This window comes from Actinia tenebrosa, unplaced genomic scaffold (genome assembly GCF_029948245.1).
Source record: "Actinia tenebrosa isolate PJP-AT-01 unplaced genomic scaffold, QUT_ActTen_1.0 PGA_scaffold0__85_contigs__length_37466705, whole genome shotgun sequence".
NCBI classification, from domain to species: domain Eukaryota; kingdom Metazoa; phylum Cnidaria; class Anthozoa; order Actiniaria; family Actiniidae; genus Actinia; species Actinia tenebrosa.
In genome coordinates, this window is record NW_028292569.1 from 26,725,866 (window position 1) to 26,753,559 (window position 27,694).

The following is a 27,694-nucleotide window of genomic DNA, read 5'->3' on the forward strand; positions in this document are numbered from 1 at the left end:
ATGTTTTCTCAGAGGTGGTGGCGGGATCGGTATCGGTGTTGAAGATTTTCTTGTTGTGTTTGGTAATGGTGGTTTTCATGTTTTCCATGCAGCTGTAGCTCACTTTGATATTATTCTTATTGAAGATCCGGTGAAATCTGTGGTGCTTGGGAAAGTGTTTGTGTATGAGCTTCAGGAAGATGCTTCCGACGTTGGTTTGTACATTCTTGCTGTATGGAGGGTTGTACCAGATGATGTTCCGTTGTCTGTTTCTTTTTGAATGTGTAGATGGTTTATGGTTGTTGTAGGTCAGGGTTTTGGTATATCCGCTGGATTTCAGGGCGTGTTCATAGATGGGTTTGGCTTTGTCGAATTCGGTCTTGTTGCAGGATATGTTGGATATTCTACGGTTGATGGCGTCTGGTAGTTGTTTGATTATGTTGGGCGGATGATTCGACTTTGTGTTGATGTATAATGGCTGGTCGTTAGGCTTTCTGTAGGGGCAGTACGTTTCGTTTGCCAGGTCAAAGGTTACGTCAAGGAAGTTAACTATGAACACACCCTGAAATCGCGGTTTGTTTGGGGATGACTAAACTTTCAAAATTGTTTGTCCGTCTATAAATGAACTTCATAACGTTCCTTTGTGAAAATAATACGAACAGCAAAACTACGGCTGCCTTATCAGACTCAAAACAGAGGATTTTCTTTCGTATTTTTAGCAGGAAAATTGGAGGTTTGGCAGCCTCTCACGAGAAGATTTCGGCACCATGACTTCGAAGAAAGTTTTGTAACTTCCTACAAAACTGAGTTCCCTAAAATCCTTGACATGGCACTTGAGCTTATCCGGAGCACATCTCAAACTGAGAGAGCTCAATTAAGTAATATTTGCGGCTAAAATATATGTATTTCAGGTTATAAAAAAATTAAAAACTCACCGCTTGTTAAGGTAGTTGCTTCGTTATGAAATAACTTTTCCCGCGCTTGATCCCGAGGAAGTTTGGCAGGCGCGTCTAATCCCCAGGTAGCCCACTCTAGAAAAATAAACACAAGTGTAAAATAAAATAAGAAAAAGGGTACCTTTTAAAAAGAATTTTTTCAAGGTAAAGATAGTGCCCTTCTTATCTTCCACAACATAAAATAACAGGTTAACAAACAAAATTTATCATCTCGTGATATAAAGTAATAATAAAGCTAACACTTACGCCAGGCCCCCCTGTTTTATCATGTTGTGGGTTTCCTGTGCTTTCTCTTTTAGAAAGTCTGGGTCGAGTTAAGTAAATATTTACAGAAATTTGAAAAAAATGGCGGATGGTTTTTATGTCAACACAACAGACTCGCCTCATTCAAGGCTAAAATATGTTAACAACTCTCTTATAAGAAACTTAAGACAAGGACAGAAAGAAATTCGGTCCATATTGAAGAAAATGCAAGCAAGAAAATCCGCATATTTGACAGATTTGAGTCAAGAAACGAGCTTTACTGTTCGTGGTTTGGATAGAACTCCTTCTTCAGTCCAACGCTTAGATAGAAAAACAGATTATTCGACTGGTGCTACTAGTACACCAAAGAGCTACAGAGACGCTTTAAGTGAGTCTGGCAATGACAGAAGGAACAGGACTTTGTACAGTAGTGAACTAACGCCAAATTCAATTCTTCGAACCTCCACAAATAACCGTTCAAAAAAGGTGAGCTTAAAATCCTTTTTTTTTTCAGTTCAAACTTCGTGCAGCTCGTCTTTTCCATGAAGCGTCTTTTATAAAAACAGTGTTTGTTTGATGTTGCTACCATACCTAGGACAAAATGAAAAGAAAAAAAAAAAAAAAAAAAAAAATTGCCATATGGTAAGGCGTGAAAAAACAAAACAAAGTAGCATTGTACATAAATTTGACATGTATAAACTGAATAACTTCTAATGCTCTAGTCATACCCCTTCTAAAATCTTAGGCAAAACCATGTATGTAGGCAGAGCAAAGGTCAAAGTAATTAATAATGCTTTTTATTTGCTTTGTAACGGTCGAATGTATTACTTATGTTGGTCAATTAATGAAGGGCAATTTGATGATATAAGAATGTCCTTAACGGCTAGCTACCACAATATGTTATCTATAGCACTTTTAATAGTTGGTTGAAATGCATATAGTATAACTGAGAGCACTATATCGAAATGTTATTATGAAACTTTTAACTCGACACAAGTTTCTGTAGCATTGGTTATAATTAATTAAGAGTGTACTTTCACAGCCAAGACTTGTGCTGCAAACAAGTGCGAAACTTGTCTTGCAATCCTGTTGCACACAGTTTTCAGATGAAGAAATAGAAAACGCACGTGTGCTGTGTGCAGTTATAAACAGTTTATAACTTGCACAGCAGCACAGCAAGCAAGTTTTTGATTTCTTTTATAATTAAAGATTACAGGAATGACAAAACTAAAAGTGCGCGTCCATGCTGTGTGCTCTCATAAAGCACTCACATGCAACCAATCAGAATGCGAGATTTATAACAGTTATTTTATATTGAAAGTTTTAATGTGTAACAGGGCCAAATTGTATTCAATCACAACTCTGATGTATATATTACAGCAGTAATATATAAGTAATAATATATTGGTCATTACTTAATTATTTAGGCTTTGCATTAAGTAGTACTGTACTGTACTTAGCATCCCTCCCATAACAAAACCCTGTCTATATTTTTACTTTTTTTGCATATATTTTTGTATCAATTTAGACCCCAAAGAGAGGGCTTCATGTTAGCTTCCAGTCATCTCCACATATAGAAGATGAAAACAGAAATGTTATTGATGATAATCTAGACAGACGATCAATGCTTGGTTATGATTGGATCGCTGGTATCCTTGACAACACGTCATACATAGCAGAGAAGAGTGATGACTTTTTTGATGACTTGAAGGAATTTAGGAGAGTCAACAAGGATGAATGCTATAGCAAAACAATATCAGAGTAAGTTGTGTGATCAAACTCTCAAATACATGTACTTATGGTTGTATTATTGTTCAATATTTGATAATCAGGGAGTGACCTAAGTTGAGTTAACTGACAGCTCTCAGCTAATCAGAAGATAAAACATTCTTGTAAACCAAAGAATGATGAAAACTAACGATCAGAATCTTAAAAGTAATTAACCAACAGGAGAATATAACTGTTTTAATTCCAAGGGATCTAAGTTTTTTTGTTTATGTTTTTGGCAAATAATTACAATCTGAGTTTCTACTGACAGACCAAGTTTAAAGCCATATCGCTCCATTACACCTTTGAAAAAGGATCATGAAGACTTTGAAGACAAAGAATCCTATTCATGTGAGTTACTTTTATTGAGGAAAACAATTGAAGGGGTCTTCTTGTCAGACTTATTATACTATACTAATAAAATGAAATAATTTAAAAACAGATGAAGATATTGCTGACAATGATTTTAGTGGTCTTAGACATCCTCCAGTGTGGCTAACTGAATTTGCTTTTTTTGTGGGCCGGGTGGTGCATATATTTATAAGTTTTTATTTACCACCCATTCTGACTGTCTTTAGTTGAGATTTCTCTTGATTGACACGTCGTAATCAAATTGTTTTGCTTAACATTTAAGGTGAAAATACTTACAAATTAAATGAAAGATTGTTTGCTGAAAGGATCCACAGCTCTGATGAGTCATGTCATGTGTGTTATACTAAACCTCAGCCTGAATATGAAACACAAGGAAGTTATGTCAGGTACTTCACAAACAATCCATCATAGTATAGGAGTGCTGGAATGGTCCCAAACAGGGTATCGCAAATTTTGTCTTTTTTATTTCCATCTCTAAGGGCATTTTCCATTAAGCAGAACCAATTTGTCTGAGCAGCCAGTTCTCAAATGGTACACGCCAGTTCTTAGGACTAGTTCAGGTTGCATTGGTTCATTCTTAAAGAACTAGCCGCTCAGACTGATTGGTTCTGCTTAATGGAAAGCACCCTAAGTCTCGATATTTCCCTTGGAATCATTGTCTCAGAGTCTCACAATTTTTGAAAGGTTGGGCGCATGTTGGTAAATCTCTCATAAGCTTTCACTAATAAAATAATGACCCAAAGTCTTGGATTACATGTAAATTCTAAAACACAGTATTTTGACTTAGATCTTGTTAAGATCTTGCTAGGTTATTGACATGATCTTGCCAAAAACTTGCAAGTTTATAATGATCTTAAGATCTTAGATCTTACAATGTAAAAACAACAATATCTTGGAATCAAGGATCTTTACAAGATCTTGGGTATTCAAGATCTTGGAGGGCATAAGACAAAATCTTCTAATATGATCTTAACAAGATGTTCAACCTGGGAAGTGTCTTGCAAAGTCTTGCTTTGAGCATCCAGCACCCCTCATTTTACTACTGATAAGTAATGATTGGTAATGAAAGGTATGGTGTCTCCATTTTACAGAGTAAGCGTACCAAGGTCCACACTAATGTCTCCCTACAAGGTAAAACCTCACAGAAGGGTGAGCTTTGACCCTACAGACTCCATAGGATTGTCCTCTCACTGTCTGGCTGGCTGGGAGAGCTCAAAACCTGCTGTAGTACCTTCACATTCTTCCCTAGATCTTAAGGCATCTCTACACAAAACTAGAGAAACATTGGTAAGCATTTATGTATGGAGAGAGATACCATAATATTGCAAGATTCTCTGAAAATAAGTTTAATCTGTGGGTTTTTATTCAACGTACAGTACATGTATCTTGTGAAATTCAAAATTGGAACTGATATACCAAAAGTCAAAACAAATATTTACCACAAAGAAGACTGCCACAAACAAAGCATGGCCTAACCTGCACTGCCCTTTAAAAAAATACAGTACCTTTAGACTGTGTGTACCATGACGGATTTGCCAATTTCATACCACGTGTTATACAGTACATACAGTCAATTCAAAAAACGTTGTCGTCGACCGGCTCAAGCCTACGCGACTGGACCGAAAGGAATATGGGTAAAAATCACTGAAGTGGTTAAATATTCGTTCTGAATTAATTGTTCCTGCTAGTAATAAGATAATAATGGCTAGAAACAATTCATCAAATGCATGTCTTTGGGTTTAGAGAAATAAAAACAAAGTAGTTATGATTCAGTTCACAATTTCGAAAATATGAAGGCATTAAAAGAATGTCTCCTTCGACACTTCCCGCTCGCCTACGAAGGTTCGTGCTGTAAACCAGGCATAACTAGTCAGATAAAATTATGGAGTCAACTCGGCTTCAATGATTGCTACCCAGAGTTCCTTTCGGTCCAGTCGCGTAGGCTTGAGCTGGTCGACGACAACATTTTTTGAATTGACTGTATATCTGCCTGATCGCTTTGGGACCGATATGAAAAACAGCTGATTAGGAGACTAGTCATTCCCTTGAGTATCATGATTTGATTTCTTTTTTTCTAATGATTTGGAATGATTACTTCAGGATGCATCAAGAGCAGGACGATATTCTCCAGATCACCAAAGCACTAGAGATTTACTAGACAGAAGTCATTCCCTAAGATATGGTCTACAGGTTCTGAACATGGAGAGAGGGATATCTGACAAAGCACACACTACTTCTTTCCCAGCTTTCTAAATTGTGTATTCTATGCTATGTTGATAAAAGCTAGGCCTTGGGGGAGGGGGGTAATGAGTTGAGATACAGTAAGCTGTTTTGTAATCTGGAGGAATCCATGCTTTTGTAATTAAGCATTTTCTTTTGGAAAGGATATAATAATTGTCTTACATTCTTGTGTTTATATTTAATATATTTTATGTTTTTAATTAAATTCTTTTGTTATGGTTCTCTTATTAAAGCAATGTGTCTTACTTTATATTATTCTTTTCTTTTTAAAATGTATTGTTTTCCCGTTTCAATCAAATGTCATTCTCTTGAGGATAAGATTCTTTTTTTAGTTGTATCCTTATTCATGTGACTTTAAACAAACAAATAATCATTGATGTGGGAAAAGGATTAAGCCCAAGTCAAAAAGGTCTATATTATTATCAGGAATACTAATTTCCCCTTCTCCTCCCCCAATGGGTAGGATGCTAGTCCAATATCTTCCAGTATTTCCCCAGGAATTGTCCTACATGTATAATTTGCTAGTACCCATTCTTACACCAAGGTCTTTGAATTAAACTTTCAATAGCAAAATTTCCTTAATATTCTGGTTGAGTGTTCATGCAAAAAACCTTTTGAGTTGGGGCATGGGGAAGCAAGAATATTACAATTATTATTAGTTATTGTTTCCTTAGCCTTGACTTTGCGTTTTGTGCTTCACCACTCAGCTGGACTAGCAAAAGTTCACTTTTGTTAGTTGCTAATAATAGTGCTTTGATTATAAAATTAAATTATTTTATAGAAGGAAAATTGATGTGTAGAAAATATAGGAAAATTTTTTGATTCCACTCTGCTATTACATGTAGTTAAAATTAGAACTCCTTTGATTATAAATTTTGTATGAAATTGCCGACTATTTTAGAGTTTCTTTGATCTCAGAATGATTAGAGTACAACACAATTTCATGCAAATTCCATTGTTTTCTATCGTTTAATTAGCACTATTTTGTACTATTTAGTAATTAATGTTTCACAAATTAATTGGTTTGCACTCTATTGATAATATGTTAATATGTAATTGATACTGAAAATATACCATAATAATTTTAATTGAAAATTAATATTTATTAATATTTTTTTTTATAAAAAGTAAAATAAATCTGTAAAACATATTCAACTAGTAAAATGAAGTGATATTTTCAATATATTTATATCAATGTGCATTATTTTTGCATGGAAATACATTCTGTGCATTTGCATTGCATTATATCATGCATTTAAAACATCTATTTGAAGGGGAAAAAATACTCCTTTTTTACAGTTTCATTCAGTGGCCATGAATAATAGTTTAAAGTCGAGATTGGAGTTGCTGCTTTTGCATGGAAATACATTCGGTACATTTGCATTGCATTATATCAAGCATTTAAACCATCTATTTGAAGGGGGAAAAAATACTTCTTTTTTACAGTTCCATTCAGTGAACAAGAATAATAGTTTAAAGTTGAGGTTGCAGTTGCTACTCATGATAACCTATTAAAGTTTTGCTATCCAAAAAAAGAGAGCAACCCAAACTTCGACTTATATTCATGGTCACTGAACAGAACTTTAAAAAGGAGTATAGGGCATTTGCATGCTGGCGTCATTTGACTCCCACTACCAAGATGCTTCACGAATTTTCTTTCTTTAAAATTTAATGTTATTAAAATTTGTATTACCTTGAGAATCAGGCTTTTATGTGTTTCTGGGTCCAATTACACTGAAAAATCCCAAAAATCTGGCCACATCTTATTCCCAGGATTTATTCTCTGCCTTCAGCAATTAGATATATGAACAGACAATCCTGCTACGAAGTAAAAGCACAGAAAAATCTCAGTGGAAGTAATCATTAATTTGGACCTGGAAGTCGTTTTTTGTTTGAATTATGTACACTTATTATCTCTATAGTAAGACAATTGGTGCTAATTAAGTGAACGAAAGAAAGTGTGCAAGAGAGTCTGGTAGCAGAGCTCAATGACGCCATTGTGCAAATTCCTATTTATTTCAAAAATAATTTGTAAACAGTCTCATTTACAATACTTAGTACATTTATGCCTAATCAAAATTGTTTTAAAAATTCAAATCATTTTGTCAATAACTTTCTCTATAACAAGTGTAGTCAGCCCATGAAAAAAAGGTGTAAAGTTAGTTACTAACAGTAAAGTAAACGAAAAGAAAACAAGAACCGCCAAAGTTTTATATCTTATTCGCTGACTACTTAACAACCATCAATCAAAGGACCGCAATTTAAAAAAAAACCATCTTGATGGAGATTTTACACTAAATCAAAGGTTTTAATACTCTAATCCTCTAAAATTCAGTCCAAAATCTCAATTGATATCTTGCTCTTCGCTGCGGTTCTTTGTTGATTGACAGTTGTTGGAAAAACTTTGAGGGTCGCACTATAATAATGGTAGTAAGCCTGATTGTTAACTGCTACGAGTCTTTTATCTCAGGTTATAAACAGTCAGACTACAAAAAAAAACCAAAAAAACACTACTTCTTGCTGGTGTATCTAATACCTAAAAAAATCTAATCACACCCATCTAGGGGCTAATCAACAAAATACTCTCATTTCTTTATCTAACCTTTGTGTGCTATGCCAAGTGATTAACATTTTTTGCTGAACTCAAAATATGACTAGTTTTTTAACATTACTGCAATTTCCATAAACATGTAAACTCTGTGTCTACGAGTTGCATACTAAAATTTGATTTTTTGCTGCTGTCAATCAAAAAATCAGTCGGTACCTTTCATATTTTTGAACATTGCAGTGAAAAACGTGTTTTCTTTAGACAGTTTTCAAGTTTCTGCATCACAGTCAATAAAGATGCATCATGTCCTTATGTTATGTGGTCATCCATCACTGTATTTTGAAAAGTCTATAAGAATTTTGTGATTGAGGGAGGCCGGCCAAAACCCAGTTGTACCTGCAAGTTTCAAAGGTTAAATGCACAAAAATGTCTATATTGAAAAGAATTTTTTTTAAAAAAACATCTTTTTCATGCTGATGTTTAACACTTGAGATTCTACTCACTGTTAGGACATTTCAGTAACTAGTAGTGAGTTCAAAGCAAGGTAAAATTTTCGTTACAATTGACATTCATATGTCATTAAATTGTTCATTATTTATTTGGAATTTGAATTTGCTTCAGTTGAGATATAAAAATCTTCAACCACGTCAAATCTGGCACTTTTACAGTCAAACTAAGAAAACTGCGAACACCTAAAATATGTCTGGAATGGTAAGTATAGAATATATTCATTTTTAATCAACTGTCGCATGTGATTGGTCAGAATATGTTTAACATTCCAGACATATTTTAGGTGTTCACAATTTTCTTAGTTAACTGTAAGATCTTGATGTAGCCAAACAAGTGCCCCCTTTCAAAAGATATTCAGCTAAATTAATTTTATACAATCATTAATTTGATAACTTATGCTCCTCAAGGGTGGAATCAAGACCCCTTAACAGGACACTTCTTCTGCACATGTTTACTGGATACATCCATCTCCAGATCCTCTGAAGCACTTTCCTTCTGCTTGTCAAAAGGTTTGTTAATCCCAGGTTGGGTAGAATTCATGTCTTCTGTTAGTAGTCAAGTTGACTTTTGGGAATAATTTTTAAAGTCACACCTTATGTTTAAGTTCCCATGCCTTTGAAAGAAGTCCTCATCACAAATGGCGAGCTCATCTTCATGAAAACATGCCCCCTTCCTTATGTCACTGTCGATCAAACGCATTAGCACTCGGCGTCGTTTTGTTCATCAAAGTGTTTTTTCATTGCTTTGATGCTCTTTTTCATCTTGTTCCGATGTCCAATCAATTTCACCCCTATCTTTGCCAAATCCTCTTCACTCATTGTCTTCACTTGGTCCAATTGGGATAATCCAGCTTCTTTAAAATTATTAACATATTGTTGCATATTGAGAGTGTCTAGCCATTCCTCAACTGATGTCACTTCACCGAAGTTTGTCTTTGCTGATGGACTACTTAAAAGACAAAGCAAATATGACATGATTTTCTCGACTACTCTTCAAAGACAAAATCCTATGAAAATATTCGTTTTATCACTGTTTTCATTGCTATGCGCTGACCGAGACACAGTGAAATCGGGTAATTCACTGCCTGTGAATGAAAATGTATAAAGGTTCTGTACAATTTCTTGTGGTTGACGATAGCACATTGCCTAATTTCCCTGTCGCGACGGTTGTCTCGATCAGCGCGTAGTAAAGAAGAAAATGGTAAACAAGAACATGCTTTGCTGCAAAGGGGAATCGTGATTTGTAATTTCCTATTAAATTAATTTTGAAAGACACGGTCTTCTTCACATGCCTTGATGCGATACGTTTGAGCAATAAGGGAAAAAAATAAAAACATTTAAAAGTTATTCAGTTCTTACTCTGCGGAGAAGCGTGAAGTGCAAAGATCATCCTTCAGTTTATCCGGGGAGCGTATCATCTCTTCAGTTCGCTTAAGAATGTCTGCAAATTTTGGCCTCTTGTCTTTGTCACCTTCCCAGCAATCCAACATAAGATTGTGGATCGCTTTAGGGCAATTCTAAGATATCAAGTAATTGCTTAGTAAACGGATTCAGACGTGGTCTAAATCTAGGGGCGTACTCAGGAAAGCCTATGGTCGCCGTGAGTCTCTATGCCTTTCAGCTGGCAGCTTAACTCTAGCTTGTATGTCAGGATGGTATTGTGGTAAAACACTAGCCTCTCACCTTTGAGGTTCGGGTTTTAAATCCCAGTCCCGCATGAAATAAGTTGGCCATATTTCTCAAGTTCTGAATACGAGGGTTTTTCCTCTCTCCTTTCAAATCAACCCTAACTAATTTAGTAATTAAAACTGAAGAGAGCTGTGCTCCAGGGTCACGCTTGACATGTACTGCGGTATAGCGGCTACAGGGCGCCTTCACATGCTTTCAGTTCGACCCCGCTGAGCTGCGCAACTGCTGTGCTTGCGGTGGTGATTAGTGATAACGATTTTTTTAGGAATGGGGTGACTTGTTGAGGCTAGTGGGGAGCGAGTCCTCTCACGTAAAATCATGGATACGCATCTGGGATTTTTCTAAAGACGTCTAAAGCTGTTGCATTGCTGGTTTGGTAGCAGGCGGATAAAATAGAGCGAGATAGCTTTTAAATTAAGGAAGCCAAAACAAAAAATGGTAAAAACAAAATCCTACCATTGGAGCAGGAAGACGATAACCAGAATCGACTCGATCCATAACCTACACAAATGAAATTTAAAAAAAAGCCTTTTTATAAGATCCAATCATGGCACTCAAAAACTTCATAATTACGATTTGTTTTGTATGATTATTCTTAACCTTACCTGGAAGTTGTCCCATTCCCAGTAGGGTCGTTCACTAAATGACATTATCTCCCACATGAGAATTCCAAAGCTCCAAACATCACTCGCCCAAGAAAACTTTCGGTAACGAATAGCTTCGGGTGCCGTCCAACGAACAGGAATCTTTCCACCCTAGCCACAAAATTAATAGTGGTTATGAATCACAGGGATCGTAATTACGATTACAAGACAGTCTGCGAGTAGTCATGGCAAGAATATTTTTCTATAGGGAGATGGAAATTAAACGTATATGTGATTTAGGGACTGTTCATTAATTATGCCTTGGGGGGTGGGGGGGGGGGGTTGGGGCTGGAGGAAAAGTAGGGGGGGGGCTTTGAAAAAAAATCACACAAAGAAGGGGGGCCTTTAATAGTATTTGCTGATATAAAGAGGAGGGAGTTGAAACAAATAATTAAGGTATGTCTAAAAGGTCATAAGGAGGGGGGGGGGGGGGGGGGGGCAAAAAATGTTTTCAGATAGAATTGGGTTGTGAACTTTTCCAAGGTTTTTTTTCAATTTTTCCTCCAGCCCACCCTGAGGCATAATTAATGAACAGTCCCTTAGTGGGGAAAAAAATTGTTCAGGTTACCTGAGTCTGATAAACGGAATTAGGATTATCCTCAGCATCGTCCAGTTCACGTGACAAGCCAAAGTCAGCCACTTTGCTCGCCATGTTGTCTGCAACCAAGATGTTGCGGGCCGCCAAGTCCTGTACAATATATATGTATATATTAGGGTCACGAACTTAGCAATGATTTGAATAGACTACTGAATTTGGGACGAATTAGTGCAGATTGATGTTAGAGCGCATACCATATATCCGTAAAAAAATTGGAAGAAATTGCACAAATTTGCACAAATTAGTACGTTCCGTAGACCGTAGAACAATAAAAATTTGCACTAATTCAAACAACTTTGTTAATGTTTTAACTTTTTCACGGATATATGGTATACATTCTACCAAAGCAACGCGAATGAAGTATTTGCGTCGTTTCAGACAGTATATCTAATGAATTGATTGCACAACTAGTTAGTCAATAGCAGATATCGGAGTTACACTCTATTGCCTTCAGACAATTGTTACATTTGGGTCAGTTTCTATACATTTCATTGTATTGACCCAAATGCCTCGACTTGAAAGAATTGTTTGAAGGCAACAGAGTGTAACTCCGATATCTGCTATTGCGACTTACCAGCCATTCAATATGACGACAAAATGCTTACCCTATGAATGAAATTCATCCCCGACAAATATGCCATCCCGTCGGCAACACCTCTGATCATGCCTAGCAGCTGCAGCACTGTCAATTGACCTTCATGACCCTGAAGAGGCCAAAAAGAAAGAATTGAAGAAAACCAAATTAATTAAGTTAAGTTATCAGAAGATTGGCTGTCGCACAGTTAGTAAGCTCCTTTACATGCTCAAACGTTTGCCTAAAACAGCTGTCGTTCGTAAAGACATTTTTGAAAACGGTTTAGGAAAATGTTACGTATTATTAAAACGTGCATGTAAATTAACATGTTTAGCTTAGTAATACCTTCTCTTAGTAGATGTTTCACCAAAGAAAAAGAAACTTTCTACTCATACAAGCAAAATGTGTCGCGAGTCAAGTTTTAGTCTTTGGATTATCTCGTGCAAGGATTATCATGAATCTTTTCTCAACAAGCTGTTCAGTTAAAGTTTCACCGTACAACAGACACCTAATGAATCCCATACCAAAATGACCTACCATCAAGAAATGATCCAGAGAACCGTTAGCCATGTATTCCGTTACTATCATCATGGGTGTGTCAGAACTGCGTGTAACCACGCCCTTTAGAGCAATCACGTTAGGGTGTTTAAACTGCCCCATGATCGAAGCCTCTCGTATGAAATCCTCACGATTCTTGACTGATGGTTTTGGCTGCGGAAATTACGTACGAATGAATAAATGAGTAACGCATAAAACAAAATCTAGCTTAGATACTGGAATAGATTCTAGCCCACGACCGAAACTTTCCTGCAATCAGCGTAGTAAAAGAGATGCGCCGATATATTTGAACTAGAAAATACCTATGGAATTGGGGGATCAGAGAATGTCACAGGGTCCTTGCCCAGGCACTAAATCCTTTTGCGGGGATATCGTCTCTAACATCCGGGCTATCAAGGTGAAAACAATGTAAATTTTCTCTCTCAAGAACTGAAACAGGCCCCAGATGCCCTAGAAACAGCAGGCGCCTCAAATAATTGCACGGCCTACCTTTAATATTTTCACAGCAACAATTTCTCTACCAGAATCGTTTTTCAATGTCCCTTTGTAAACATCGGCAAATTCACCTAAAAATCGCCGGATGTTAAAACAGTCATTTGACGTGTATAAATATACATTTATATTATGGCGTCATCATTTAACTACAACTACCACAATCCCTTGCACACTTTCTTCTGTTCATTTAAGTAGAACCAACTGTTTTACTTTCCACATGAGTAAACACACATTTGAATAAGAAAAATTTTTTTGCAAAGAATTTTGGTAATGGTAGTCAAAAATAACGTCCTATTGCAATGGCAATAGTTAGCATAATTTCTTTTCTTTATTCTTACCTCCACCAATACTTTTTTCAAGCTCAATCTTTTCTCTTTCTATTTCTTCGGCAGTACACATCAACGCCTCCATTGGGCTCCCATAATTACTGGGGTCGACGTACATTTTATGACCATCAACTAGAATGAAATTCGGATCTGAAAAATCATTGTTATGTCAGGTGCTGTTCGAAAAAAAAAAATTATTCGAGGAATAACCCTGATTAATAGAAATCTCAAAACTGGAGGATTGGCAAATGTAACTGCAATCAACTTTCCGTTAAAACCTGCAAACGATGGAATATTTTTTTTTTTTCAAAACTCCTATAAGTATGAATATCGAAAACGTGCACGTACTCATTGCGAGAAGTTCCCTACTGATTGATCGACGTCTCCTGCGGTCGAGGAAAAGAAAACAGAAAAAAGAAATTACATATCTATTAAAGAATAATTACTTTAAAAAAGCTTTTGATTTTTATTGATAAGGAAATCATGCAATATATTGCATGCAGTATTTCCTAGCCTGTAGTATTGCAAGGGGTCTATATAACGATATCATCATGATACTGTATAGACTGCAAACAGTCCCCTGGCACTTCTCCCTCTAGGCTCAGAAGAGGTGATTTTTTTAGGATTCGTGTGGACGCGCTCTAAATCGTCTACGCGGCTCCGCGCGTCCACAGGAATCCTATGGACGCGTCTTTACTGAGTCTGGAAAGAAAGGTGGAAATGCTTGCCGTCTAATTACTGTTTCACGGTGTTACCTTCTTTTTCTGCATACACAAATAATTGCAAAAATCAGAATTAGGATTAGAGCTCCCACAACTCCAGCAATGACGCCTTGAACAATAGACCTTGAAAAGAAAGCTGTTGGAGAACAAAACATGATGAATATATGCGTTTTATACCTTGATATACATCTTCAAATATAATGCCGGCCATATTCATTTTGGAATGTGACGCCATTAGTGGTCATTGCTGTTCTAAATCTTCCATTTTAGTTTTGAAATGTTCATATTCAGTTGAAGAGGAAGCAGAATGGCCTACATTTCTATCAATTTCGTAAGGCTGTTGCGAGCTTAATAGAAATCGATATATCGAGCATACATTCTATATTCTATTCTATATTATATAATAGATTTTCACGAACGCGCGCTCTGATTGGCTGAAAAGCTATGTTTTATCAGAGTATAGAAACATTGATATGACGTCAAAACCATGTTTTCTATACAAAATTAAACATAGAAAATACTTCACAGGAATTCGGCTTTTAAATTTTAAGCATTTTCACATTTTAAATTTAAAATATTCATTTATTTTTATCAAGAATTATGTCTTTCCTCTAAAGGAAAATATGTCGTTTTGAAGCACATTTGATTGGTACTACATTTCGACGAGTAAAGCTTTCTTTCGTTTGTGCTGCGACTATTACAATGACCTTATTTCACTAAACTAGAAGCTTTTTGCTTGACCGTGATGGTGTTAGAGAAGTCAAAAAATAATGTAAAAATTTTTTCATAGTCTAACAAGAATGAACCAATCTATCGTAAGAAACTTAAGCTTACTTTACAAACTACCATCGTCAATTTTACGCTAATTTACGGTATTTTGTTTATACCGTAATTTGTTTTCCAATAGCCCGAGACTACGATTACAAAATACTACCTACACTACTATAGTTCAGGTTCAACTAAAAAAACAAGTTTTCCAAGTACTGCACTGCTAGCTTTCTTCCAATTTCGAAGATCAAAATCGGCTCCTCGTCTCTCGGCTCCTTGGCATTCAAAGTGTTCATAAGCTGGTTTTCATTGAGTGTTTGTACAGGTTAAATGTCCATTTAAAGATCTGAACTTTGAAAACGTTTTTCAAACTCTTCAGTATTTGAATTTTCATTTCTTCTAGCAGTTAAATTAGAAAATTAAACGAGACTTACCTGTAAGGTGAAGTTTGATTGAAATTCTACGAGTTATTGGTCAGGAGCGGAGAAGTCACGTGAGATAGCACGCGGCAAGCAAGCAGTCAGTTTTTAAAAAATGCGAATAGACATTTCTACTCGTATTAGGGTAGGGTAGAAGCTGGAAATTATTATTGTCAAAGAAGGGTTGGGCACGTGACTTCTCCGCTCCTGACCAATAACTCGTAGAATTTCAATCAAACTTCACCTTACAGGTAAGTCTCGTTTAATTTTCTAATTCTACTTCGTCATTGGTCTAAGTCGCTACGAAGTCACGTGAGATTTTAAAGCAAATGGCTATGAGCATATTGTTATGCATACGAACCACACGTTTGCTATTACGAACATAAACGAAATTGGTTTAATTAACGTTAACTGATTTTAAAAGATTATCACCAAAGTTGTCTGATTTACGACTTGTAACTGGCTTACAGTAAAACTTCCTAAAAGTTTCAGCATTTGACCAACCGGCAGCCTCCATGATGGTGTGTATTGAGACATTGGCTGCTGTTGCTGCTGATGTTGAGGCTGACCTTGTGCTGTGTCCACTAAATTTAGAAGTGTCAATGCCAGAGTTCTTTAACACCTCTCTTAGCCAGCGACTGATGGTCTCAGAGGAAACAGGCTTAAATGGTTTACAATAACTAATTAACAATTGGTCGTGAGCGCCCCTTAGCAACTTAGTGCGCTCAACATACTCTCGTAAGAAAGTTATAACACACAGTTGGTTGTCCTCATCAAAAGCTTTGAGTTCCAGGCGACCAAAGTGTTTTCCTGGTTTAGAGGTTTTCAATAGTTCTCGTATGTGGAATATACATGTTGTTCCTGAAAGTGTCATCTGTGAGATATTAAGAGCATGTAGAGTTTGGCATCTTTGCCCAGACAGGAGTGCAATAAGCATTGTTATCTTGAGTGTCAGATCCTTCAAGTTAAGCAAGTGTGGAGGTGACAAGGTTTTTAAGTATTTCAGTACTGTAGATACATCCCAAATTTCTTTATATCGTGGAAAGGATGGTCGTATGTTGTAAACTCCTTTTAGAAACTTGGTTACCAATGGATGGTCACCAAAGGTACAGCCCTCGGGTGGTGAGATGACTGTCGACAGTGCAGAGCGTGCAGTATTAATGGCACTGTAGGAGAGCCCCTTTTCGTAAAGTTCGCCCAAGAAGTTTATCCCGTTCGTTACAGAGGACGAAATTGGATCAATTTGTTGTTCACTACAGTACTGTTCCCATCGTGAGAGGTATGATTTATATTGTTTCTGAGTTCCAGTTCGCCAGGCTTGAAGGATAATGTTGGAAGCTGTGTCTGAAAGTCCCTGATGAGTGAGTCGTGTCCCGATAAGTGGCATAACAGAAGAGTCAGTGTCTTGTGTAATGGATGAAGCAGTTGTGGTTGTGCCGGTAACCAAAGAGTGTCTTTTTCCCTAGGTAAGATGACAGGAGATGCAATAAGCATATTAGCTAAGTATGGCCACCATGGTTGAGTTGGCCAGTGAGGTACAATTACAAGGCCTGTAGCTTTGTCCTCGTGTATTTTGCTTAGTACTTTTTGGATTATGCAGAAAGGGGGGAAGGCATAAAAACATAGCTTTTCCCATGATATATGAAATGCATTCACTGCCCATGCCCCTGGATCTGGGTGGTAGGAAACATATTTGTTGCATTTAGAATTTATTCTGGATGCAAATAAATCAATATCTGGGGTAATGCCCATTTTATCAAAAACCTTGGTGGTGATTCTGGGGTTTAAACTCCATTCAGTTTCCCTTCGTGTTTTTCTTGATTCTGCATCAGCAGATATGTTATCCTTTCCTGGGATATGGGATACAGTTAGCCAGATATTGTGTGATATGCACCACTCCCAGATTTCAATAACTAATCTGTTTATATCTATAGAGTGGCAAGTTCCCATTTGGTTTATGCAAGCAACTGCTGTTGTGTTGTCAGCCAACACTTTGATTGTTTTCCCTGTTATTGTTTTTTCAAAGGACTTCAAGGCAAAAAAGACTGCCCTTGTTTCTAGATAGTTTATATGGCTTTCTGCCTCATCTGAGGTCCAGCTGCCACCTGTTGAAGTGCCCCCTAGTGTGCAGCCCCACCCCTTTTTTGAAGCATCAGTGGTCATTGTGAGCTGGGGTGCTTCATGGTTGACTGCATTATAGGCTGTCTCAACTGATTTAACCCACCATTCAAGTTCTCTTAAAGCTTCAGGTGAAAGAGACATTGGCCCATCAAAGTTTCCCCTATTATTTTTCAGGGCTTGTATTTTGTCTAACTCTAGCCACCTATAGTGTAACGGCCCAAACATTACACCTGGAAAGCTGGAGGTAATGAGACCCAAAACCTTAGCTACTGTTCTGATGGTTGGCTGGCTAGTGTCTAGAAGCCTTTGACATGCACTCTTAACGTTTAGTGCTTTTTCAGGTGTGAGGGAAATTTTCATGCAGGAGGAGTCTAACAGGAATCCCAAGAAAACAAGCCTTTGAGTTGGGACTAAAATAGATTTTTCTGGGTGTATAACAAAGCCTAAGCTGTTGAGTAGTGTAACTGTGTCAATAATGTTCTGGGCACATGAGTCATAAGAGTCAGCCTGTAGGTATGAGTCATCAATATAACCCACAGATAAATGTCCCATTTTTCTCAATGTGGAGTATGCAGGTTTAAGCAATTTAGTAAATTTTCGTGGGCAGGGCGCAAGGCCATTAGGGAAACATGTGAATTGATATAAATCACCTCTCCATTTAAATTTGAGGTATTTCTGGTATTGTTTAGCGATGGCAACAGAGTAATAGGCATCCTTCAGGTCTATAGATGCCATATAACAATTTGGTTTCATCATTTGAACAGCAGTCCATACTGTGTCCATCTTAAAGTGGTGATAAACAACATATTGGTTTAAGGATTTTAAGTTTAAAATCATACGCCATGAGCCATCCTTCTTTGGACGGAGGAATATAGGGGAAATAAATTCCCCTTTTTCATGAAAAGACTGCTGAATCACACCTTTCTGAAGTAACTTTTTAATTTCAGAATCAATAAATTGCCCTTCCTCAAAAGACCAGTTCGGTTGGAATGGAGGTGTAATGCGTATCGGAGTTTGTATAAACTCGATTCGTTGACCGGATACGGTCTCAAGAATTTCTGGATCAGATGTCAAGGTTCTCCATTTGTGGAGATGGCGTGAAAGCTGCCCTGCCTGAAAATTTTCTGTCTTTTTCCTGCAGTAATCCACAAGATCTGGTATCATCAAGTCGTATTCGCTTACCTGAAGTTGTGGTAATTCAACAGTGTCTACTTTTTGTGCTGTTGTTCGGCACTTTTTGTGCGGGGGTAGTTGTTGTGGCTGTATCGCCTCTTGTATCCCCGACTGGGTGTCGGGTTCCCTCGGCCTAAAAAAGGCTTGCCTGACTTTGTTTCATGCTGATAATTTCGCCTCTGGTTAGGGTTCGAGCTTGTGGTATTCCCAATCTTGTTTGCAGCTCTAATGTGAGTCAACTGTGTCTGCAGTTCATCTCCGAACAGCAGATCAGTCATCGGCACGTTGGCCGAGCAAAGGTCACTGTAATCCTTGTGTAAGTTTGGTTTTATTTCTTCGCGACGAAGTTGTGAGATTTCGAAGCTCGAGTGACCTAACAGTGCGACGGCATCAGTCGTCATGATCACTAGATCATTAAGCTCCTTGCCTGATTCAGAATTTTTCTTTAAATTGAGGAGAGATTCTGTTAATTTGACAGCTATGTGGCCGACCTTGGTCACGTTCGTTTGTAGGCGGGAAAGTTTGAGGTCTTTACCTCGGGCTGGCCTTGGGAGTTTGCTCCAGATTTCTTCGTTCACTTTTGGAACGATGACCTTACTACAATTAGAAGGTCTGTGATATTTATCACATTTTTCTTTCAGATGATCGTCGCTGAGCTTGTGGAGCCAGCTTGTATTAGCGACCTTTGCTAATTTTTCTGAGACCGGTTCGGCGGTTCGCTCGGTCTCATTTAGAGATTGCACAATGTCATCAAGCAGGCTGTCCTCGCCTTCGGTTTTCGTACTACTATTCTCCGAGTTGTTGTGCCCATCATTTAGTAGGGCTGCGACACTGGCTTCAACACCTGATTCAGGTGAATTTCGTGGCTTTTTTGCGGCAGTTTCTGCCTCATTTAGGCCATCTTTGTTGTGAAGTCGTTTGAGCGATTCGCCCATTTCTGTCATGTTGTCGTTCATTCTTGCTAATAAAGCCATAAGGGTACTTCCTTTTGGTGTTTCTTCTGTTCCATCAGATAGTTCGTCTTGTAGTGCAAGTATTTCTTCATCTGTTGAATTTTGTGCCATAATGATAAATATTCGCTATAGGTTTGCTTTCGCAAACCTGACTGCTCGATCACCAAGCGCAACTGACTGCTTGCTTGCCGCGTGCTATCTCACGTGACTTCGTAGCGACTTAGACCAATGACGAAGTAGAATGGTTGTTTTCTTTGGCTTTTTTTGCTAAAATTTACAAGCAATTCTCCTTTCTTGTTGAACAAATGCGATAAACCAGTTGTATGCCAGCCTGTACAGATCTGTCATTACTTGTCAAAACTGGACCAATCAGATAGCCATAGGTCGCGTTTTTAGCCAATCATCGCATAGATCAAATTTGTTTACGTGAGTTTGACGACAGACGCGCGCTCTTTTTGTAAACAAATCTTCTTTTTTTTTTTGAAATTTTACGCTATTTTTTTCGTAAAAATCTATTACATAAAGCGTTCAAGGCTTAGCTATGTTCTGTTCTCTGATAAAACACTCCTGAAGCTGTAGAACACTAAAAAAGTTATAGAAATCACTCGCCTACGGCTCGTGATTTCTATAACTTTTTTCGTGTCCTACAGCTGCAGTCGTAACTTTTTTAGTGTTCTACAGCTTCAGGAGTGTTTTATCAGAGAACAGAACATAGCTAAGCCTGATCTATTTGTTAATTATACAGTGTGTGATGGCACGTAAAAGTAACAAAGGCAGTAACTTTTTTTTCCAAGGAAGACTTTGGTAACGATCTTTGCTGCATAAGATTGAGGAGAGAAGATCAAACACCTGAGCTCCGACATCTCTCATCCATCCAATGATGAGGAGGAGGAGGAGGAGGAGGAAAAGAAGGAGGAGGAGGATGAGGAGGATGATAATGATGGTAATAATGATGATGATTGGATTTTTTGTCGACTCCTCAGTATCGACCTAATAGGAAATAATTGGACACTTTCCCGTTTTTTTCTTCAAATGATTGTATCCAGAATTTATAATAGGCTATTCGAAGTAATGCAGAAAGTTTGCAATCGATGGAAAACATGCATGCCAAAGAATAAAATTCTAAAAATAATTCATGAACTTCGGAAGTATGTATTGGTTGACAAAAGCCGTCCAGTCAGTGCATGGATTGTGCGACTTGCTAGTTTGGCAGCTACATGAGGCAAATAATAATAAATAATTACGTTTGCCTTCAGTAAGTTTGGCAACTTTCTTGGTTTGTGCTGCTGCTTTTCCAAGACCAAGTCTTGAACTTGCCTGTACCTAGAAAACCATTGGGAGCTAGATGTGAAAGAGAACGACTAGGAGAAGGAAAAAGAGGGAAACAGGGAAAGGGGAAAGAGGAAAAAGGTGAAAGGGTCGGTGAGTAGAAGGAAGAAGGGAATAATGAGAATGAGGGGGTGTAGGAAGTGGGGACTGAGAGGGAGGGAGAATAGGAAGGAGGAGTAAGTAGAGGGAAAGGAAGACACATGAGGATGAGGAAAAAACAAACAAAATGATGGAGCATCGCGGGAGGAGGAGGAAGAGGAGAAGGAGTGGGAGGAGGAGGAAAAGGAGAAGGAGGAGCTGGAAAAGCATGGAGGAGCAGGACAAGAAGGAAGACAAGGAGGAGAAGGAAAAGGGGTATGAGAAGGAGCAGGAGAAGTATGGAGGAGTAGGACAAGAAGGAAGACAAGGAAGCGAAGGAAAAGGAGTAGGAGAAGGAAAAGGAGTATGAGAAGGAGGAGCAGGAGGAGTATGGAGGAGTAGGACAAGAGGGAAGAGAAGGAGGAGAAGGAAAAGGAGGAATATTTTTTTACCTGGAATTGATATTCCTTTCCTGTCTCCAAGCCAGTAATAGTCGTATTAGTTGATGTTGTGTTGAATTTCTTGACGTTTGAAGGCTGATCCACAGGATAGTACGACACCTGATAGTACGTGATAACACCGTTCTTTTCTTCGACCTCCCAACTCAAAAACACTGATGTGGAACTCAGTTGTTTTAAAGTGACTACTGGGATTCCTGGAACTATAGGCAAGTATTAATTAGCCCGTGAAGCTTGACTCTTTGTCAGTGGTACTTGGGGAGGAGAAGAGGAGAAAAGAGGGGTTTGGGGAAATGTGGTCTCCCTTTCGTTTTTCCTCCGATGCTTCACCCCCTTTAAGTAAGCCGTATCGACTAATAAAATAAGAAAATTGCAGCAAGAAATGTTTCTGCAAAAAATCGTTGTAATATTTGCCATAAGTGAACTCTTAGGGATACCTGATTCTTTCGTTCTTATTAAGTCTTCAGCAAACTTTGCCAAATCATTTTTCTCTTCAGCTAACTTGCTCACTTCATTCTTGGCATAGACTTTCAACTGGTAATATGTGTAGGCAGACAGACTGTTGATGCTAGCTAGTCTAGAGTTTTGATTGACAGTAATATTAGAACCAGTACACTCTTGTGTGCATTCTGTTCCTTGGTCGTTACATTGCTTGCATTCTGCTGTGTAATACAAATCTGATCTTCCTCCATTGTCAGTAGGTGGAAACCATGTCACAGTAACAAACGATGCATTAAGAAATGTGATGCTTAAGTTTTGCGGTGCTGAAGGTTGTCCTGTTGAAAGAAAAGTAAGTTACGGTTTTAAAAAAGAAGCAAGTGGTTTATGGGGTAGCTACCCGTTAACTTAATAAACATAACTTGCTGTAACCAGCTGAGCGGTGAACGCGGCGCGCAAAGCATAAAGGGACAAAATGAAAGGCATTTTTGGAGCTTACGTGAACTAAACGTGGCGGTAAAGTGGAATTGTTTTTATTTTCCTTTCCAAATGTCTGCCTTTTGTGGGCACGCATATTATTTTATTTGTCAAAAGAACACAGAAATATGCGCAAAACTTGGGGTACAGTAGCCTGGGAATCAGGGCCGGCGGCAAAACAGCTAAACGCGCTGTGATTGGCTGAAACAAACTGAAATTCACCGCTCAGCTGGAAGGATACCAAAGTAATGCTTTTCGGGAACGTTTGGTGTTTCTGTGATCTCGACAATTTTCTTACGTCCAACCAAGACAAATTTACTGAATCAGATCCAGTTTGAAGATGTTTTCATGTTTATGTAGACTTCACAGCTTCGGGAATTTGGCGGATTTTTTGGCTATCAATCAGGTTACTGATGACTCAGACCGATATTAGCTTGTTGGTTTTGAAAACAGAAAACACGAATAAAGGTGTCGGGCGCTTTTATTTTATTTTATCGATAATTATTAAGTGTAGTTACCTGCACAACTGTCAAATTCTGTTTGTTCGTCTGTCCTGTAGAAGTTTGGCTTACAATCACAACTGGTTCTGCTACTGTCCTGTTCACTGTTGAGTGGACACGTGGTACACTTGCTGTTACTGACTTTGTCGCTATATGTACCAAGAGGACATTCTGGAAATAAATATTACAAATGCTGGTTCAAATTTACATTGCATTTGTGCATCATTTAATACTCTGTTCTTTTATTCATTACAGCTGTACAAGGGCGGATCCAGCCAAAATTTTAGGGGGGGGGGGGGGGGGGGGGGCTAATTGAGTTTAGGGAGGGGGGGGGGGGTTATTGAGTTTCTTCCGTCAACACAACGGAAAACAATATAAAAAAGCATCGTTTTTATCTGCTGAAGGAGGGGCTTCAGCAGAGGGGCTTCAGCCCCCGGATCCGCCCTCGCTGTACGAAAGTACGGCGACAATAAATTGTGCAAGGAATCAGTGAAGTCAATGGTCCTAGCCAAAAGTATATGTATAAGATAACCAAAGATCACGCTGTCGCATGCAAATGTTCGTTCCAATCTTACTTCTTCAAACATCTCCCGATTCCTTCAACTCTGACATCTATCACAGTTTTTCAATTCCAACGGTAATGTGAAGTCTCTAAGGCTCGCCCGGCTCCCCCAGATCGCAAAATGTGAATAGGGTGTCTGGCTAATTAATGGTTGGTTCACGAAAACCAGATCACCAGAGCTAAATTAGTTACCTCTACATTCTGATCCAGCACTGACTGTAGCAACCTTTCCATATCCATAATCACATCCACACTCCCCGCGGTACCTATCAGTGCTCCATTCTCCATCCTCTTGACAATATCCATACAAGTCACTCTCGTTGGTCAGCGGTTTGAGGTGTTGTGCACTGCTGCAAGACCCTTTTACTTTTGTTGAGTTATCTGCAGGGGCTATGGTCTGCGGTAATTTTACGAGATTCGACGAAAGTTTGATGGAAGGACATTTATAATATTGCACGGTGACAGAAAATAATTTCACACAACCTCCTTGGTAGTGAAAAGCAAGATATACATAAGGTTTGGCAGCATCTACCATCACTGAGAATGTTTCTTTATTCCGTTGTGCTTGGTCGAGGTTTCCAGCAGTGGACAGTACTTTAGGGCTTGACGTTCCTATTTTCTCAAAGATATCAAGGTTCTTGTAGGGGTCAGGCAGACTTCCTATGCTAAGTTGCGTACGGGACTTGTGCAGATATAAGCTAAAGTTTTGACGACAGTATTGATTGTTTATGACAGAGCAGTCACTCATAGCATACTCGATGGTTATATCAATCCTATTAGCAGGACTAATAAAGATGTGAGTACTTGTTAACCATTGGTTTGCTTTCGGAGTATGAGACAATGCATCACAAACAGAATATCTCACAGGTTTAGTTCTATCATCATTGGGCCAAGCATTCTTCCACTGTAGATTAGAAATAAGAGTTCCGGATATTAGTATCACAAAATTGCGTTGATAATAGTGTAGTGGCAGATTCAAAATAGGTTTCGATAAACAATAATCATTTCATTTTTATATATTATATAATATTTTATACATATAGTGCATACTTGTTTCAAATCTTTTACGCCGTATATCATACCTGTTCTACACCACCTCCAGTTGGCCCAGTTGCTGTCCAAGACCATGTCCACTGAGAAGATGATACCTTTTTTGGCACAGTGATTAAATGTACTAAAAGACAAAGTAAACGTATAGAAAAGCTGATGATACATTTTTCGTTTTAAAGATATTAATCCAACGTTTGAATCAAATACTCACCGCTTTCCGCTCTTGTATATACTGGCAGAGTATGAACAACCAATAAAAATAAAAAGATTATTTTGCAGATTCTCGCATTTATTGATAAATGCATTTTGAATGACAACCGGTTGATATCTCCGACCCAGTTTTTATTGACTGACTGAAAGAAAAAACAAAAACTAAAATAAATTTAAAATCAACACCTAACACAGCATCATCTTTCATCTGTTTTAGTTCGGTATCAAGGACGTTCATGAGTAATGTTTGCATGCAGTTTTTTTGTGAATGAGTGCGAGCGTGCGCTTATCTTGATGACGCCATTTCAATATTTTGATGAGCAAAGTACTTTGAAAATGCTTTTAATCTCTCTACTTTAAAAGCTTATATTTCTATAACAAAGTCGGGGACTTTTTTTTTTTTTTTTTGTAATACCCAACTTTAGGGGCGAATTTGAAAGAAAAGAGAATTTGAAAATAATACAATAGTTGCTTATATGGGATTATAGAGTAATGATACAATTAGTATATGTAATAGGACTCCATACTGTCCAATTAAGAAATAATTGGACGAGGAAAATTCCGAGGACTTCCAAAATTGGATGAGGCCGTAGGCCGAGTCCAATTTGGCAGTCAGAGGAATTTTTCGAGTCTAATTATTTCTTGATTGGGGAGCATGAAATCCCATTACCTATTAATCATATAGCTGCCTAATTAATCCCATATCAACAAGACCTGTCCAATTAAGAAAATAATTGGACAGTTACCTATATGGGATTAATGAGAAGCTGTATAATTAAAATAATAATGAGATCAAAAAGGATGATCTTCCACGCATTCCAACGGCTAAACCGCGAAGTCGATGACCCCCATTTTTGTTTTCTTTTTTTTTTTTTACTTCTAGTATGATATACTTTTAGCATGCAAAATGTTTTAAAATGATCTGACGTTGGAAAGGTGCCTTTAATGTAACAAGTATTTTTGGGGGGAGGTCGGGATTGGGCGAGAAGACGCGCATGCGTTTTAACTTTGCCGGCATAAAATTCATCACGTTACATGTAAAAGAACAGAAACTCCATAAAATAAGCCAGTAGGAGAGCCACTTAGTCATGATGGTCATTATTGTTACCCCGGGATGGAAAATATGGAATTTCAAACATCTTGACTTTACTCTTCAACAATTATGCATAAAATAAAGGACTCCTTTACATAAAATTGAAAAAATTCATTTGGGAAAGGCAAGGTGCCTACTACCACCCTGTACCGAAGCAGCAGCCGATATTTTGGGCGTTCTTCGACTCTTCTCGGTGATAGACGAACGGCTCAAAAGTTTGGAAATTCTACACACTGTAAAAACAGGAACAAATCCTAAAAGAACTTGAAATTTGGCAGAAACATATTACAGCATAATAAAAACTTAGTTTATCACGTATACTTTTGAAATGCAATGGGATGTCCATCTCTTAGTAATTTACCATCACCGTCCATATATAAAATAATCATATCAAGTGGTCACGCAATCACAGTCAAATAAAGCCATTTTTCAGAAGCTTTTAGACTAGTAAACCAAACATAAAGAAACAAAGGCAAACTTGTGTTTTATTCCATGTTGGAATTCAGGAACTTCGTACATTTTAAGCATCATTAATTATTCCCTCAATGGCCGTAAACTTCCTGCTTATTTTTGGATTTTAATTTAAATCATAGATTACCCAGGATAAGAAAATAGATAAGTAAAAATCTGTATTTTTTCCTCAAATTTTAGATGTTGAAATCATTTTTTTTACAATGGAAACGCAGTATAATTTATGTCCAATTTAGATTGATAGCTCATGCTGATCGCTATAACAAAAGCGTTAATAATATTTCTCAGTGTAAACTATCAAGCCAAATAAAGTGTGGTTTTTTAAGTTAAAGAGAATTTTACAGAGAGAATGTTATTTCGTTTCTGCTAGCCGTGTAACAAGATTGTTTTAAACAAAATCATTTAATTCATGACAAAACATATTTTGATGTCACTTGATCTCTCGTTCGAGGTGAAGTCGACTATCAAACACACGGCCATGATCGATTAAGATCGTTTCTCCACGATAATCCGTATTATTTTACAGCATTTAGGACAAGAAAACCTCAAAAAGCAGCTGCAATTGGAAATGACAGCAGTTTAGATCCTATAAAGACGGTTAATTTTCGTTTTTTCAGCAGAATAAGATCGGGCTGCTAAAGCAGAACGACCCAACTTCCTCACTCGAAACCAAACTATAAACTCCGACTTACTGAGAACACAAGTTTGCATTACCACAATGCTTTCGAAACAGCTAGGTAAAACAAACATTACTAATGTAGGAACGATGAATATTTACCTTAATTTAGAGCAAAATACTCCATTTCTTTTAAGTTGAAGACCAACGTTCTTTGCTCATGTTTGGAGAGAATGAGTCGATTCACGGTGACGTCATACCCGGAAAGATATGTCACACATTGATCACTTATTAACGTCACACAATCTAGCTACCTTGTGTCACTTTTAAGGTCAGAATTTGGCCCTCTTGCTATTAAAAGTAGTTCAGACTTTTTTTTGCAATTATTTTAGTTTACCTAAGGATAATTTTATTGGAATTTGGTAATTTGCTACTTTTGGGACCATCGGTTGCTCACCCACTGTAAAATTCCTCGGCGTTTCAGCGCAGTTCAGCTATTTGTTTTCGTGTTTTACGTTTTTTTTCTTGTTTCCAGCAGTGTAGTTTTTCTCTTTCTCTTAATTAATTCAGGCCAAACAGCATCTGCCATTTATATCACAAGAAGACAAGCTGTACATTAGAAATGACGATTGAATACGAGTGAAAGGGCCCAAAATATACTAATCACCTTTAATAAAAGGCGTTCTTTGTCAGTCTCATTTTTTCCCGTCAGCGCATTCATTTTGCTTTATGGTTGGTTTCAATAATTCAGCACGAG

General features: G+C 37.7%; 4 protein-coding genes across 6 annotated transcripts in view; 2 read left to right on the plus strand and 2 right to left on the minus strand.

Annotated features, from left to right (window-relative positions):
• Window positions 1-27,694, plus strand: part of LOC116309077 (extracellular calcium-sensing receptor) — an 87,413-nt gene that overhangs the window by 29,068 nt on the left and 30,651 nt on the right. The gene's annotated exons all lie outside the window — the stretch shown is intronic.
• Window positions 523-7,259, plus strand: LOC116309078 (uncharacterized). The gene is made up of 6 exons (XM_031719627.2): window positions 523-1,664; window positions 2,707-2,939; window positions 3,217-3,296; window positions 3,580-3,703; window positions 4,409-4,604; window positions 5,418-7,259. The coding sequence occupies exons 1-6, from the start codon at window positions 1,281-1,283 to the stop codon at window positions 5,568-5,570; spliced, it is 1,170 nt and encodes a 389-aa protein (XP_031575487.1). The 5' UTR covers window positions 523-1,280; the 3' UTR covers window positions 5,571-7,259.
• On the minus strand, window positions 6,910-27,235 carry LOC116309074 (ephrin type-B receptor 1-B). Of its 3 annotated transcripts, none has more exons than XM_031719616.2 (19): window positions 27,100-27,235; window positions 24,759-24,900; window positions 24,580-24,671; window positions 23,690-24,401; window positions 22,954-23,106; window positions 21,958-22,296; window positions 21,515-21,723; window positions 20,900-20,978; window positions 14,255-14,357; window positions 13,848-13,885; window positions 13,512-13,631; window positions 13,168-13,244; window positions 12,658-12,831; window positions 12,152-12,250; window positions 11,517-11,636; window positions 10,910-11,059; window positions 10,761-10,805; window positions 9,975-10,132; window positions 6,910-9,564 (listed from the first exon to the last, which is right to left on the minus strand). In XM_031719616.2, exons 2-19 carry the CDS (start codon window positions 24,850-24,852, stop codon window positions 9,315-9,317), a joined length of 3,012 nt encoding a protein of 1,003 aa, XP_031575476.1. In that variant the 5' UTR covers window positions 24,853-24,900; window positions 27,100-27,235; the 3' UTR covers window positions 6,910-9,314. The 3 variants fall into 3 exon arrangements, with proteins under 3 accessions (XP_031575476.1, XP_031575474.1, XP_031575473.1); XM_031719614.2 differs by having other exon boundaries at window positions 6,910-9,561; window positions 13,512-13,649; XM_031719613.2 differs by having other exon boundaries at window positions 13,512-13,649.
• On the minus strand, window positions 18,738-19,876 carry LOC148913973 (uncharacterized). The gene has a single exon (XM_089038219.1). The coding sequence runs from the start codon at window positions 19,764-19,766 to the stop codon at window positions 18,738-18,740; it is 1,029 nt and encodes a 342-aa protein (XP_088894345.1). The 5' UTR covers window positions 19,767-19,876.

Bases quoted from the DNA above. Each gene is read 5' to 3' on its own strand.
- LOC116309078 (XM_031719627.2), top strand. From the start codon at position 1,281: ATGGCGGATGGTTTTTATGTCAACACAACAGACTCGCCTCATTCAAGG. The intron at 1,665-2,706 runs GTGAGCTTAAAA...GTATCAATTTAG, and splicing joins CAAATAACCGTTCAAAAAAG to ACCCCAAAGAGAGGGCTTCA. The intron at 3,297-3,579 runs GTGAGTTACTTT...TTAACATTTAAG, and splicing joins AGACAAAGAATCCTATTCAT to GTGAAAATACTTACAAATTA.
- LOC148913973 (XM_089038219.1), bottom strand. From the start codon at position 19,766: ATGGCACAAAATTCAACAGATGAAGAAATACTTGCACTACAAGACGAA.
- LOC116309074 (XM_031719613.2), bottom strand. From the start codon at position 24,852: ATGCATTTATCAATAAATGCGAGAATCTGCAAAATAATCTTTTTATTT. The intron at 20,979-21,514 runs GTAAAAAAATAT...ATGGTTTTCTAG, and splicing joins GAAAGGAATATCAATTCCAG to GTACAGGCAAGTTCAAGACT. The intron at 13,650-13,847 runs GTACGTGCACGT...ATGATTTTTCAG, and splicing joins TAGGGAACTTCTCGCAATGA to ATCCGAATTTCATTCTAGTT.